The sequence below is a fragment of the Aegilops tauschii genome, chromosome 6 (genome assembly GCF_002575655.3).
Source record: "Aegilops tauschii subsp. strangulata cultivar AL8/78 chromosome 6, Aet v6.0, whole genome shotgun sequence".
NCBI classification, from domain to species: domain Eukaryota; kingdom Viridiplantae; phylum Streptophyta; class Magnoliopsida; order Poales; family Poaceae; genus Aegilops; species Aegilops tauschii.
The window spans coordinates 38,925,996-38,937,782 of record NC_053040.3 but is presented as its reverse complement, the minus strand read 5'-3'; the positions used below and the strand labels follow the sequence as shown (position 1 = coordinate 38,937,782).

At 46.2% G+C, this 11,787-nt stretch overlaps 2 protein-coding genes across 3 annotated transcripts; one reads left to right on the top strand and one right to left on the bottom strand.

The window, feature by feature from the left end:
• The first annotated feature begins 365 nt into the window (after nucleotides 1-365).
• LOC109784913 (serine/threonine-protein kinase Nek3) lies at nucleotides 366-5,760 on the top strand. Of its 2 annotated transcripts, none has more exons than XM_020343524.4 (15): nucleotides 366-589; nucleotides 763-903; nucleotides 988-1,054; nucleotides 1,161-1,226; nucleotides 1,419-1,465; nucleotides 1,549-1,594; nucleotides 1,693-1,773; nucleotides 1,862-1,904; nucleotides 2,000-2,049; nucleotides 2,142-2,223; nucleotides 2,309-2,358; nucleotides 2,494-2,567; nucleotides 2,660-2,711; nucleotides 2,820-3,275; nucleotides 3,676-5,760. In XM_020343524.4, exons 2-15 carry the CDS (start codon nucleotides 818-820, stop codon nucleotides 4,252-4,254), a joined length of 1,779 nt encoding a protein of 592 aa, XP_020199113.1. In that variant the 5' UTR covers nucleotides 366-589; nucleotides 763-817; the 3' UTR covers nucleotides 4,255-5,760. The 2 variants fall into 2 exon arrangements, with proteins under 2 accessions (XP_020199113.1, XP_020199112.1); XM_020343523.4 differs by having other exon boundaries at nucleotides 3,673-5,760.
• LOC109784914 (probable ribose-5-phosphate isomerase 3, chloroplastic) lies at nucleotides 2,932-6,129 on the bottom strand. The gene is made up of 3 exons (XM_020343527.4): nucleotides 5,620-6,129; nucleotides 5,036-5,469; nucleotides 2,932-3,234 (listed from the first exon to the last, which is right to left on the bottom strand). Exons 1-3 carry the CDS (start codon nucleotides 6,010-6,012, stop codon nucleotides 3,228-3,230), a joined length of 834 nt encoding a protein of 277 aa, XP_020199116.1. The 5' UTR covers nucleotides 6,013-6,129; the 3' UTR covers nucleotides 2,932-3,227.
• Nucleotides 6,130-11,787: the final 5,658 nt, after the last annotated feature.

Sequence of the window (11,787 nt, the reverse complement as noted above, 5' to 3'; positions counted from 1 at the left end):
ACAAACTAGAATGTGTAGATATTGATTATTACTAGATTTTTTTACTGCAAAGCTCGAGATCTGGCACTCAAAAGAGCACCACAAAACCAGTGTCGCCCAAAAATAGGCGTAGCCCAATAATAGACTTAATCGCTTTTTTTTAAGCAGTGGTACTTGCTTCCATGTCCTGGACCATATCTTTCCCAATAAGAAACCCTGTAATTTGTCTTCCACTGCTTTATAGCCGGCTTGTACAGGAAGCGCGTAGGAGCTCCGCCATCACGAATCAGCGATACGGAATAAGCCCATAAACAATGCTCCGTAGACGGGGTTCGCATTAACAATTTTAGTCAAATCTCTCTCTCTCTCTCTCTCTCTCTCTCTCTCTCTCTCTCTCTACACACTGTTCGCAGCGCGCGTGTGTGCCCCCCACCACTCTCTCTCTCTCCCCCCGCTTTGAAAAAACTGCAAACCTCTCGCTCTCGCGGGAGCACGGCCGGCCGTCCCTCCGTAACCAGAGGCAGAGTGCACAGGCTTTCCCTCTCTAAAAATAGAACCCAGGCGAGGGCGACGAGGGCACGGCCTTCTCATCAATTGATCATCGGTCGAGGTATCGATTCCTGGCTCCCGCCGTCCATCAGCTTTGCTTCGGTTTTTCTTTTCTTCGTTCCAGCTAGAATCGATTTCGTCTTTGGCGTGGTCCGTTGAAATCTTCTCCGATTTCCTTGGGTGTTTTTCTTGCGATTCCCCTTTCAGGGCCGTTTGTTTCTTCTTTCTTGGCAGGGAAGAAGCTGTTCTATTTGGCTGAATCAGATTAGGGAAGAAGAAGAAGAAGAAGATGGATCAATACGAGGTGCTGGAACAGATTGGGAAGGGCTCCTTTGGCTCTGCGCTCCTGGTCAGGCACAAGGTTGAGAAGAAGAGGTTGGTGCAATTCTACCCTCGCTTGTTCATCCTCTTATGCTCTTCAGAATCCCTGGGGCATCTCTCAAGCATGGCTTGTTTCAGGTATGTCTTGAAGAAGATCCGGCTCGCCCGCCAGACCGTCAGGTGCCGTCGATCCGCGCACCAGGAGGTCTCGCTCTTTCTTCCCTTTTGGGTGTCATGTCACATGTCAGCATTCAATTTAGATGGTTTGTTTGACCATTGGATGAAATTCACCATTTTGTTCGTTCATACAGATGGAGCTCATCGCAAAAGTAAGGAGCCCTTACATTGTGGAGTACAAAGATTCTTGGGTGGAGAAGGTGAGCACGGTCCTCCCCTCTTCTCTTATCTGCACATATTGGCGGGTCCTAAGAGCAATCTTTGCTCTTGCTCTCTCCTTGCATGTTTCAATGTTCCTACTGAAAATTCTCTTTCAAGAAAAAATTTGTTTCAACCGAAGGATTCATGTGATCGACGTCGCCTGAAATGAGTGTCTTTGTTGTTGTCGTCAGGGGTGCTATGTGTGCATCGTGATCGGTTACTGCGAGGGAGGGGACATGTATGTGTGCAACTTGTGAAGCAAGCTCTGAACTGAATTTGGAACCCGTGACAAAATTGTGGATATTTGTTTTCCCTGTGCAGGTTAGAGGCCATTAAAAAGGCCAACGGTAGCCATTTCTCGGAGGAGGTGCTCAACTACTCTGTAATATGTGTTGTTCAGTACGTAGCTGCAAATTCCGCTTACTGAATTTTTCCCCGTTGCCGTGTCCATTTCTCTGGATGCAGAAACTCTGTGTGTGGCTTGTGCAGCTCCTGATGGCGCTTGATTACCTGCATGCCAGTCATATCCTTCATCGAGATGTGAAGGTTGCTATATTCGTAGCCTTTATCTGATACTCGCATTTCATTTCAGTTAAGCCTAGCCGGTTACTCACCATGCATTGTACTTTTTCAGTGTTCAAATATATTTCTTACAAAGGACCAAAATATACGGCTCGGTAAGTATGCTCTGATAAAAAACAGTTAGGGACAAATACTTGAAATAACTGACGGCGATATGTTCTGTTCCTAACATATATCTTGTCTGAAACAGGTGATTTTGGGCTGGCTAAAGTATTGACTTCTGATGATTTAGCTTCATCGGTAAGTTGTTCTTGCTCAACCCGTACGTAGGTAGGTGTTTCTCTTTCTAGTATAAGTTGCTTATGATTCGATATACCGTGTCTCTTCTGAAGGTTGTAGGAACTCCCAGTTACATGTGCCCTGAACTTCTTGCTGACATTCCATATGGCTCCAAGTCCGACATATGGTCGCTAGGCAAGTACTCCTATCTGATATTCAGTTGCATGTCTTAACTCCGAATGTTGCATTCTTCTCTTGGCTAAACATCTGCAATCTTCAGGATGCTGCATCTATGAGATGACTGCGCTGAAGCATGCATTCAAAGCATTTGTAAGTTGACATGTTCTTTAAGTTACAATTCCTTCTTCCCCGCAAAAAGAAAAGTTACAGTTCCTTCTCGTAAGTTGTGACATATGATGTTTCACCAAAATTTGCATTTCAGAAGATATTTTTCTTTCCTAACAGGATATGCAGACACTGATAAACAAGATTAACAAGTCTGTTGTCGCTCCTCTACCGACTATATATTCGGGTGCATTGTAAGCACTTGCAACGCATTAACCTGTACGAAGTTCTTGAGCTATTCATGACATCTGAAAAGTTTATAACATGTTTATTTTCTGCCATGCAGTAGGGGACTCATCAAAAGCATGCTGCGCAGAAATCCAGATCACAGACCAAGTGTACGAGTCATTTTTCTAGAGAATATTTATTTTATTTTAATGAATATATACTCTTGTTTCTGCACTTATTTGCACATCCCATTGCCTCATACTGATTCTGATTTTCAGGCTGTGGATCTGCTAAACCACCCGCATCTTCAGCCCTATGTGTTGGAAATCCAATCGAAATCAAGTCCGGCTCGCAATATGTTCCCAGCTATACTTCCTAACAGACATGAGAAAAACAAGACAACATGTTCTGATGATGAAGACAATTGCAAACCCCAATATATTAAGAGTCAGTCATTTAAAGTACAGAGGATTGTGGAACTTGACAATGCCACTGCTAACCATGGCCCTCCTCAGTCTACCAGAACAGCAAAAGATTGTTCAGAACCACTTCATCAACAGATGGGTCAGTTACCAGTCCAGGTCACCAAGGAAGTTGTCAAAGAAGCGATGCATGATAAACATTCAAAAGAAAAAGGATCACCGGCACGTACTCCACGAAGGGCGTCCTCGACTCCTAGGAGACGGCTAGAACCTGCAAAAACATTTCATGCTAGAACAGCTCACAAAGAGGAGGTATGTAGTATCTGGCCATACAATAGGATAAAAGTAGGGGCAGAAAACCCCGAGTATACACACACAAACACCCTTAGTTAACATCCAGCTATTATTCATATTTCATTGCATGCTTTGTTAACATCACCAATCACATAATCAACATAGTACTAATTCTTCATCAGAAATATTTCAACAACCTTCAATCCCACAAATTAAAGTGTCATTTTATCGCCCCTTGCCGGAAATCCTACATCTCATCCGGATATTACTTTTAGCTGCCTTCGTAAGCCCATGTTTGAAGAATTCCTTTTCCTTGTAAGTGCACGTGTGAAACCTTATGTGTAGTACATCTGTGACGCATGGTGTGTACTTTGATCAAATATTATGCATTAACCTTTTCTTGTTTTCACACCAGCAGCCTCCCCAATCAAGGTCTTCAGAAGACCAGACAGAAGACCAGACAAGACAAGCTACACGGCGAGCATCACTTTCCCCACACATGTTCAAAGCTCCTGAGAAGAAGCGACTTGTCGACATTCTCACCAGATTGAAGTCTCCTGATGTTTCAGTTAACACACCTCGAATCGACAGAATCGCTGAATTCCCACTGGCATCGTCTGAAGATCCATTGTATCCCATCATGAATCTCTTGCCACCATCTATCACTGACAAATCAATCACCAAGGACAAATGCACTTTCCAAGTGCTCCGGGGGGACAGCGAAAGCTACACCAACACTCGTGATCTGAACCTGCTCAGTATCGACAATAATCAAGTCGGAAGTTCATCCGATTTGAGGCTGAAGAGGTTCGACACAACGTCCTACCGGCAGCGAGCTGAGGCTCTAGAGGGCTTGCTTGAGTTCAGTGCCCAGTTGCTCCAACAAGAGAGATTTCAGGAGCTGGGGATCTTGCTAAAGCCTTTTGGGCCTGGGAAGGCGTCTCCAAGAGAGACAGCCATATGGTTGTCAAAGAGCTTCAAAGAAACGGGATTATAAGGAGAGGCCTCAAAAGGAAAAAATAAACCCACAATAATTTTGCATCTTTATTAGCTTCAGTCTGTACCGTTCCACTGTGTAAACACCCCACCCACCTCCCTTGTGGATCAGTACTCCAATTTTCTGACCTGAAACTGTCTTGTGAATACAACTCCAAAACCATGTTGACATTTTGAGAAAAGAACAGTTCTTGGATGTACTTCAATACTATAAGTTATCTGAAGATTTTGCTGATATCTGAATAAAGTTGTAATTCGGCTGTTCTTGTTCTTGTATTTCTACATTGATAAGACTTTCAGTGTTGGCCCTTCCTGGCTTGAAAGATCACATGGATATGCAGCCGACACTTCTTCTCCAAAATAATAAGGGAAAAAAAGACCTTTTAACAGGTACATCTATAAGCCGCACATTATATTTTGCTATTTTTGCTTGCTTGAGTTTGTAGCATGTTAGGTAATGAATAAGCTTGTGGTGAGCTGTATTCTGAATTATCTGATATACATGCAGGCTCCCAAGTTTATTCAAAGTGCTGTTCTGATTGGTGCCCAAGAAGATTAATATGTCATTGAGTTGTCATGATCACAAGGGCTCCAATCAATTGAAGTGGTGTTTTATCCGCAATCTGATTCTCTTTCAAGCCAAAAATAAACTGTGAGAGCCAACGAAACATAGAAAAACTATATTTATAGAACAACATAATTTCCCCATTTTACACGGATAGCTTATTCACTGAAAAAACGTAAATTCAACACATCAACAACAGCTGACCCAAAACACTCACTTTGTTTTGACACTGACGCCGTCCGATCCAGCAATGATCACTGAAGTTGCCATGTTCAAGAACAACCCGTGCTCAACAACTCCTTCCAAAGCCGCAATCTCTTTGCCCGCGCCCAGCGCGTCCTTTATCGGCGTCTTGAAGTATAAATCGACAATGTAGTTCGAGTTGTCGGTAACATAGGGCTTGCCATCCTCATTCAGTCTCAGCTTCGCCTCGCAACCTTCTTCGTTGAACAGATCCTGCAGCCTTACTTGGTTGTGCTTCCAGCAGAACTGCACGACCTCCACTGGCATGGCAAGGCCGCTCCCTCCTAGGCCGGTGACTAGTTTCGTCTCGTCGACGACGACGACAAACTTTCCTGATGCGGCCTCGACCATCTTCTCCCGGAGCAGGGCTCCACCCCGGCCTTTGACAAGGTTAAGATCTGGGTCGACCTGCTTGGTAAAAAAATTGAAACATGGTTAATCATAGATGGTTCTTGGGGAAAATTAAGTGGACAATCTGAACCTCGCTAAGAGCCGTCAGAAGTAGAATGGTACAGTACAGACAGAGAGTCAATGGCGAGGCAAGAGGGAGGAGAGGACCTCGTCGGCGCCGTCGATGGCGAGGTCGATGACGGGGTGGTCGTCGAGGGTGGAGAGGGGGATCCCCAGCGACGTGGCCTGCTCGAAGGTGCGCTTGGAGGTGGGCACGCCGACGATGCCGGAGAGCTTCCCGCTGGCGAGGAGCGCGCCGATCTCGGCGACGGCGAAGGCGGCCGTGGACCCCGTCCCGAGCCCCAGGACCATGCCGCTCTGCACCTGCTCCACCGCGCGCACCGCCGCGAGCCTCTTCAGGTCGTCCTGCGTCAGCGCCGTCGCCGCCCGCGCGGCGTCCGCGCGCACCGCGAGGCGCGCCGGCCGGCGCGGGGCGGCGCGTCGCGTGGCGGCCGCGTGGAGGCGGACGGCGGTGGCGGTGGCGGTCGCGGCGGCGGCCATGCCGGGTGGGAGGGTGGCGACGGGTGGTGGGAGTTCTTGGAGCTCGGTGGGGATGGATGGGGAGCTGGTGGAGAAGGAGAGGGCGGAGGAGATGTGCGGGGGGTTGGTGCCTGGTGATCAACGACGGGTTGAGGGTTGGTGGTGAATTGGAGGGTCAGCGCCGCCCGAACGTCAGCTTCGAACGAATCCTGCGCGACGCGACGACAGCCGTCGGATTTATTTATTTTTGCACGAATCTTGGCGCACGATGACCGATGACTCGGCTTTTTGCAATTGTTCGCTGGTTTTCTATTCCACGCAAACTGGATTTATAGCTGTGGTCTCCCCTCCTTCGAGTCTCCCGAGATCCAATATTTTGCCGGGTTCTGCTTCCATTCAATGTCGACGGAGACAACAAATTGTTGTCGGTGAGTCATGGCAGACGGGCGTCGCAGCTGGAGGTAGTGGGAGGAAAGGAGCATGTTCTGTGGGTGGCGCATCTACCTGGCCTCTCCTCGTGCGACGTGGCGCGCTGCCGCCGGTGGGCCGGGGGTAGCGATGGGCACTGGAGTTGTGCGGGCTCGAATCGGGGGGCAAGGCCGCTATGTTGTCCTTGGCGAGGGGGTGGGAAGCCGATATCGATGCGGCTATGTACCTTGGTTCACGGTGTCATGAAATTCGTGAACCGAGATTGCTATGCGTGTTTCATTGTTGATTTTGGAAATGGCAGACTCAATATGTTTGACCACCAGAAGTTTGATAGGTGGTTGAAGAGGGGAAGCGTCGGCGATCCCCTCCACTTTCAGGCTCTACAAGGAGGTGCATGTCCCCGGCTTTCATATGTGCATCCTAAATGACGGATGTAAAAGCTAAAATCAGTTCCTGCACACACCGTGTGCACCTTGCGTAAATCTTGGAATTTTTGGGCAGTTACCCTGTATGTAGCCATGAACTTCCGAGGCAAATTTCTACAATTTATTGTTTGGCTTCTGAAGTTGCATATGACCACGGATGAAGATGACCAAAAAATCAAAGTTGTTCATTTTGACACGAAGAACTTTCATGTTATAAACTTTTTCATTTGAGTTTTAGTTACATTTTTTGCCATGTCAAAACTTGGTGCCAACAGAGGCAAACCCATAACACCATTTTTTTCCTTGGCTACGATATATGTATTCTTGTTTGGACCATATAATAACCAAATTGTTTGCCTTATTTTCTTGTTTTTTTATTGCCTGGAAAATAATTGAGATGCTTTATTTCTTAAGAGGTACTCCCTCCGGTCCTTTTTAGTTTGCATATAAGATTTGTCTAAAGTCAAGCCTTGTTTTTTTTCGAAAAGGGGGATTCCCCGGCCTCTGCATCAGAACGATGCATACGGCCATCTTATTAAAACAAATAAATATGTTCCAACAAGGTCTTAAAGTCTCCAAAAGAAAATAAAAAATAGCTCACACAGAGCCAAAAGGGCTAGAAGACAAACTAGCCAAATAAAGGACGCCACAACCGGCTGGCAAAAGAGAGATAGGTAAACTAATTGCCTATCCTATTACATGATCGCCATCCAAACCGGTTGAAGATATCCCGAGCTACCATCTCCCAGCGGATAGATCCAGTAACCAAACGCACCCTGCCTCCGTCGGAGTGAGTAGTGACCACGAACGGATCAACGCCGTGGCTCTGAAAATAACCTACAAAAAATGAATGCGTGTTGTCCTGTTAAAAACCAAATCATTTCTGCAATTCCAGAGCGCCCACAATATGGCGCAGACTCCGACGCGAATATGCCTCGCTAACTCGGGCTCTATCCCGTTAAGCCACGTTCCAAATAACGTGTTGACAGAACTCGGTGGAGTAATATTGAAAGCAATATGGACCGTTCGCCATAAAACTTTGGCTAGCGGGCAATCAAGAAACAGGTGTTTGTGTTGGAAATATGCCCATGAGGCAATAATAAAATGATTATTATTATATTTCCTTGTTCATGATAATTGTCTATTGTTCATGCTATAATTGTGTTATCCGGAAATCGTAATACATGTGTGAACACAAAGACTATAACATGTCCCTAGTAAGCCTCTAGTTGACTAGCTCGTTGATCGATAGATGGTTACGGTTTCCTGACCCAATCATAAGCATAACACTAGATCGTGTAGTTCGTTTGCTAAAGCTTTTCTAATGTCAAGTATCATTTCCTTAGACCATGAGATCGTGCAACTCCCGGATACCGTAGGAATGCTTTGGGTGTACGAAACGTCACAACGTAACTGGGTGGCTATAAAGGTGCACTACAGGTATCTCCGAAAGTGTCTGTTGGGTTGGCTCGGATCGAGATTGGGATTTGTCACTCCGTATGACGGAGAGGTATCTCTGGGCCCACTCGGTATTGCATCATCATAATGAGCTCAATGTGACTAAGTAGTTAGTCACGGGATCATGCATTACGGAACGAGTAAAGTGACTTGCCGGTAACGAGATTGAACGAGATATTGGGGTATCGACGATCGAATCTCGGGCAAGTAAAGTACCGATTGACAAAGGGAATTGTATACGGGATTATTTGAATCCTCGACATCGTGGTTCATCCGATGAGATCATCGAGGAGCATGTGGGAGCCAACATGGGTATCCAGATCCCGCTGTTGGTTATTGACCGGAGAGTCGTCTCGGTCATGTCTGCGTGTCTCCCGAACCCGTAGGGTCTACACACTTAAGGTTCGGTAACGCTAGGGTTGTAGAGATATTAGTATGCGGTAACCCGAAAGTTGTTCGGAGTCCCAGATGAGATCCCGGACATCACGAGGAGTTCCGGAATGGTCCGGAGGTAAAGATTTGTATATAGGAAGTCCAGTTTCGGCCACCGGGAAAGTTTCGGGGGTCACCGGTATTGTACCGGGACCACCGGAAGGGTCCCGGGGGTCCACCGGGTAGGGCCACCTATCCCGGAGGGGCCCATGGGCTGAAGTGGGAAGGGAACCAGCCCCTGGTGGGCTGGTGCGCCCTCCCATGGGCCTCCCCCTGCGCCTAGGGTTGGAAACCCTGGGGGTGGGGGCGCCCCACCTAACTTGGGGGGCAAGTTTCCCCTTGGCCGCCGCCCCCCCTTGAGATTGGATCTCTAGGGGCCGGCGCCCCCCCAGGGTCCCTATATAAAGAGGGGGGGGGAGGGCTGCGCACCCAAGCCCCTGGCGCCTCCCTCTCCCCCCGTAACACCTCTCCCTCTCGCTGAGCTTGGCGAAGCCCTGCCGAGATCCCCGCTGCTTCCACCACCACGCCGTCGTGCTGCTGGATCTCCATCAACCTCTCCTCCCCCTTGCTGGATCAAGAAGGAGGAGACGTTTCTCCCAACCGTACGTGTGTTGAATGCGGAGGTGCCGTCCGTTCGGCGCTTGGATCATCGGTGATTTGGATCACGACGAGTATGACTCCATCAACCCCGTTCTCTTGAACGCTTCCGCTCGCGATCTACAAGGGTATGTAGATGCACTCCTCCCCTCTCGTTGCTAGTAAGCTCCATAGATTGATCTTGGTGATGCGTAGAAAATTTTAATTTCTGCTACGATCCCCAACAGTTTGATCGTCTCATCCCGATCACAGAAACTACACCTAGTAGGTCCTGTCGAATTACGCTTTGTCAAGTTGTCCTTGGTTAAAATAACTTGTTTATGGACAAACCACATGAACACTTTGATTTTCAAAGGGACTTTGACAGCCCAAACATGTTTGGAGCTAGGAATCGAGCTTGAATTGATAACATCAACATACATTGATTTAACTGTAAATACTCCAGACCTAGTAAGCTTCCAGCGTAATTCATCGGGTTGTTGAGAAAGCTGAACCTCCATCAGTCTACTTACTAGACGGAGCCAATCTTCCCAACGATTGCCCACTAGCGCCCTTCTGAACTGAATATTAAGGGCGGTAGATTGAAGTACCGTTGCAACAAAAACCTCATGTCGGTGAACAATACGGTACAAAGACGGGTATTGAATGGCTAAGGGTGTCTCTCCGAGCCAAGTATCCTCCCAGAATCGCGTACTAGCACCGTTACCAACAATAAACTATGTTCTATTAAACAGGGATAGTTTGACTTTCATAAGCCCTTTCCAAAAAAGGAGAGTCAGTCGGCCTTACTATCACCTGAGACAAAGTTTTGGTTTGAAGATACTTGCTACAGAGAATTTGCGCCCAAGTGGCGTCAGTCCCACTAGATAACTTCCACAGCCACTTGCTGAGAAGACATCTGTTCTTAACTTCAAGATTCTCAGTACCAAGACCCCCTTGGTCTTTCGGTCTACAAATGATATCCCATTTGGCTAAACGGTATTTTCTTTTTAGTTCATCACCCTGCCAAAAGAATCGTGAGCGATAAAAGTCCAGTCGTTTCCTAACTCCAACTGGGACTTCAAAGAACGACAAAAGAAACATAGGCATACTCGTGAGAACCGAATTTATCAGAATTAATCGGCCTCCATATGACATGAGCTTGCCCTTCCAGCAGCTCAGTTTCTTTTCAAATCGGTCTTCGATGCACTTTCATTCTCTGTTTGTCAGCTTACGATGGTGGATTGGTATTCCTAAGTAAGTGAAAGGTAAAGCCCCCAAATCGCACCCAAACAATTGCCTATAAAATACCAAAAATCAAGCCTTGTAAAGTTTGACCAACTTTATAGAAAAAAAATACCAACATTCACAATATGAAATCAATATCAGTAGATGTGTCATGACTTCAATTTTCGTATTGTATAGCTTTAGCATGGTAGATGTTGATATTTTTTTTCATATAAATATGGTCAAACTTTATGAAGTTTGACTTCAGACAATTCTTATATGCAGAGTAAAAAGGACCGAAAGGAGTAGAGCGGCTAGAGCCATATCCAAAACAATGTTAGTTTCACTTTAATTGAGCCAATCCTTGCCTCGATCAAATATATGTTGTTGTTTTTCCTTTGTGGGGAAATGAAAAAGTTCATTTGTTAAGATAACGCATGAAAGGATTGAAATTCAAATGTTAGCCAACTCATGAAAGGCGTGTGCACTCGTCATCAAAAAGGAGAAAACAGGAGAAAAACATGTCCCCGTAGCAAAATAGCAGCTGACAAAGTGCTAGCACAAAATGATTGTAGGATATTATTATTTTTCTTCCCATGTCAGTAAGTTAGCCAGCTTCTATGTTGAGCAACGGGCAATTCTGTAACCATTTGACTGAACTAAAATTCTGCCATTGGCAGAGTTTTATAACACAGATTAGTATGAATGATGAAAAAACACTTACATTCAGAGAACGTTTCTGCATAACCTAAAGTTGTGGCTATCGGGAGGATCACTCCCGGCTCCATTTTAATTGTGAAGATCATGATCAGACACTGAGTATAGCGTTCCGACGCCCGAAAAGTAGTGAAAGTATTACAGAACAGAATCGTGACACATCAAGGCATCAGAGATAGCATCTAGTAGGATCTACTAGTAGACAGCAGCAGATTGCAACTCCTCTTCAGATAGACAGTGGCACATATTTCTCATGAACTTGAGCAAGCGCTTGTGAGTTGCAATATAAGGCAGTATGTTCAAACAAGCACAATCCGTCACCACCAACCTCGAAAGGGGGGGTTGGTCAGGCTACACTGCATAACCAAAAAATAACTGTAATAGTATACCGCGTGGTATGAATTTTGTGAGGCGGAAATTTTGGAGCCCATTCAGCAAAAAATCATAACGAAAATTACTGAAAGAGTCATCAGCGACGTTCTTGCTGAGAAATTTTAGAATGTACAGGAACAAGCCAGGAGGTACAATCATA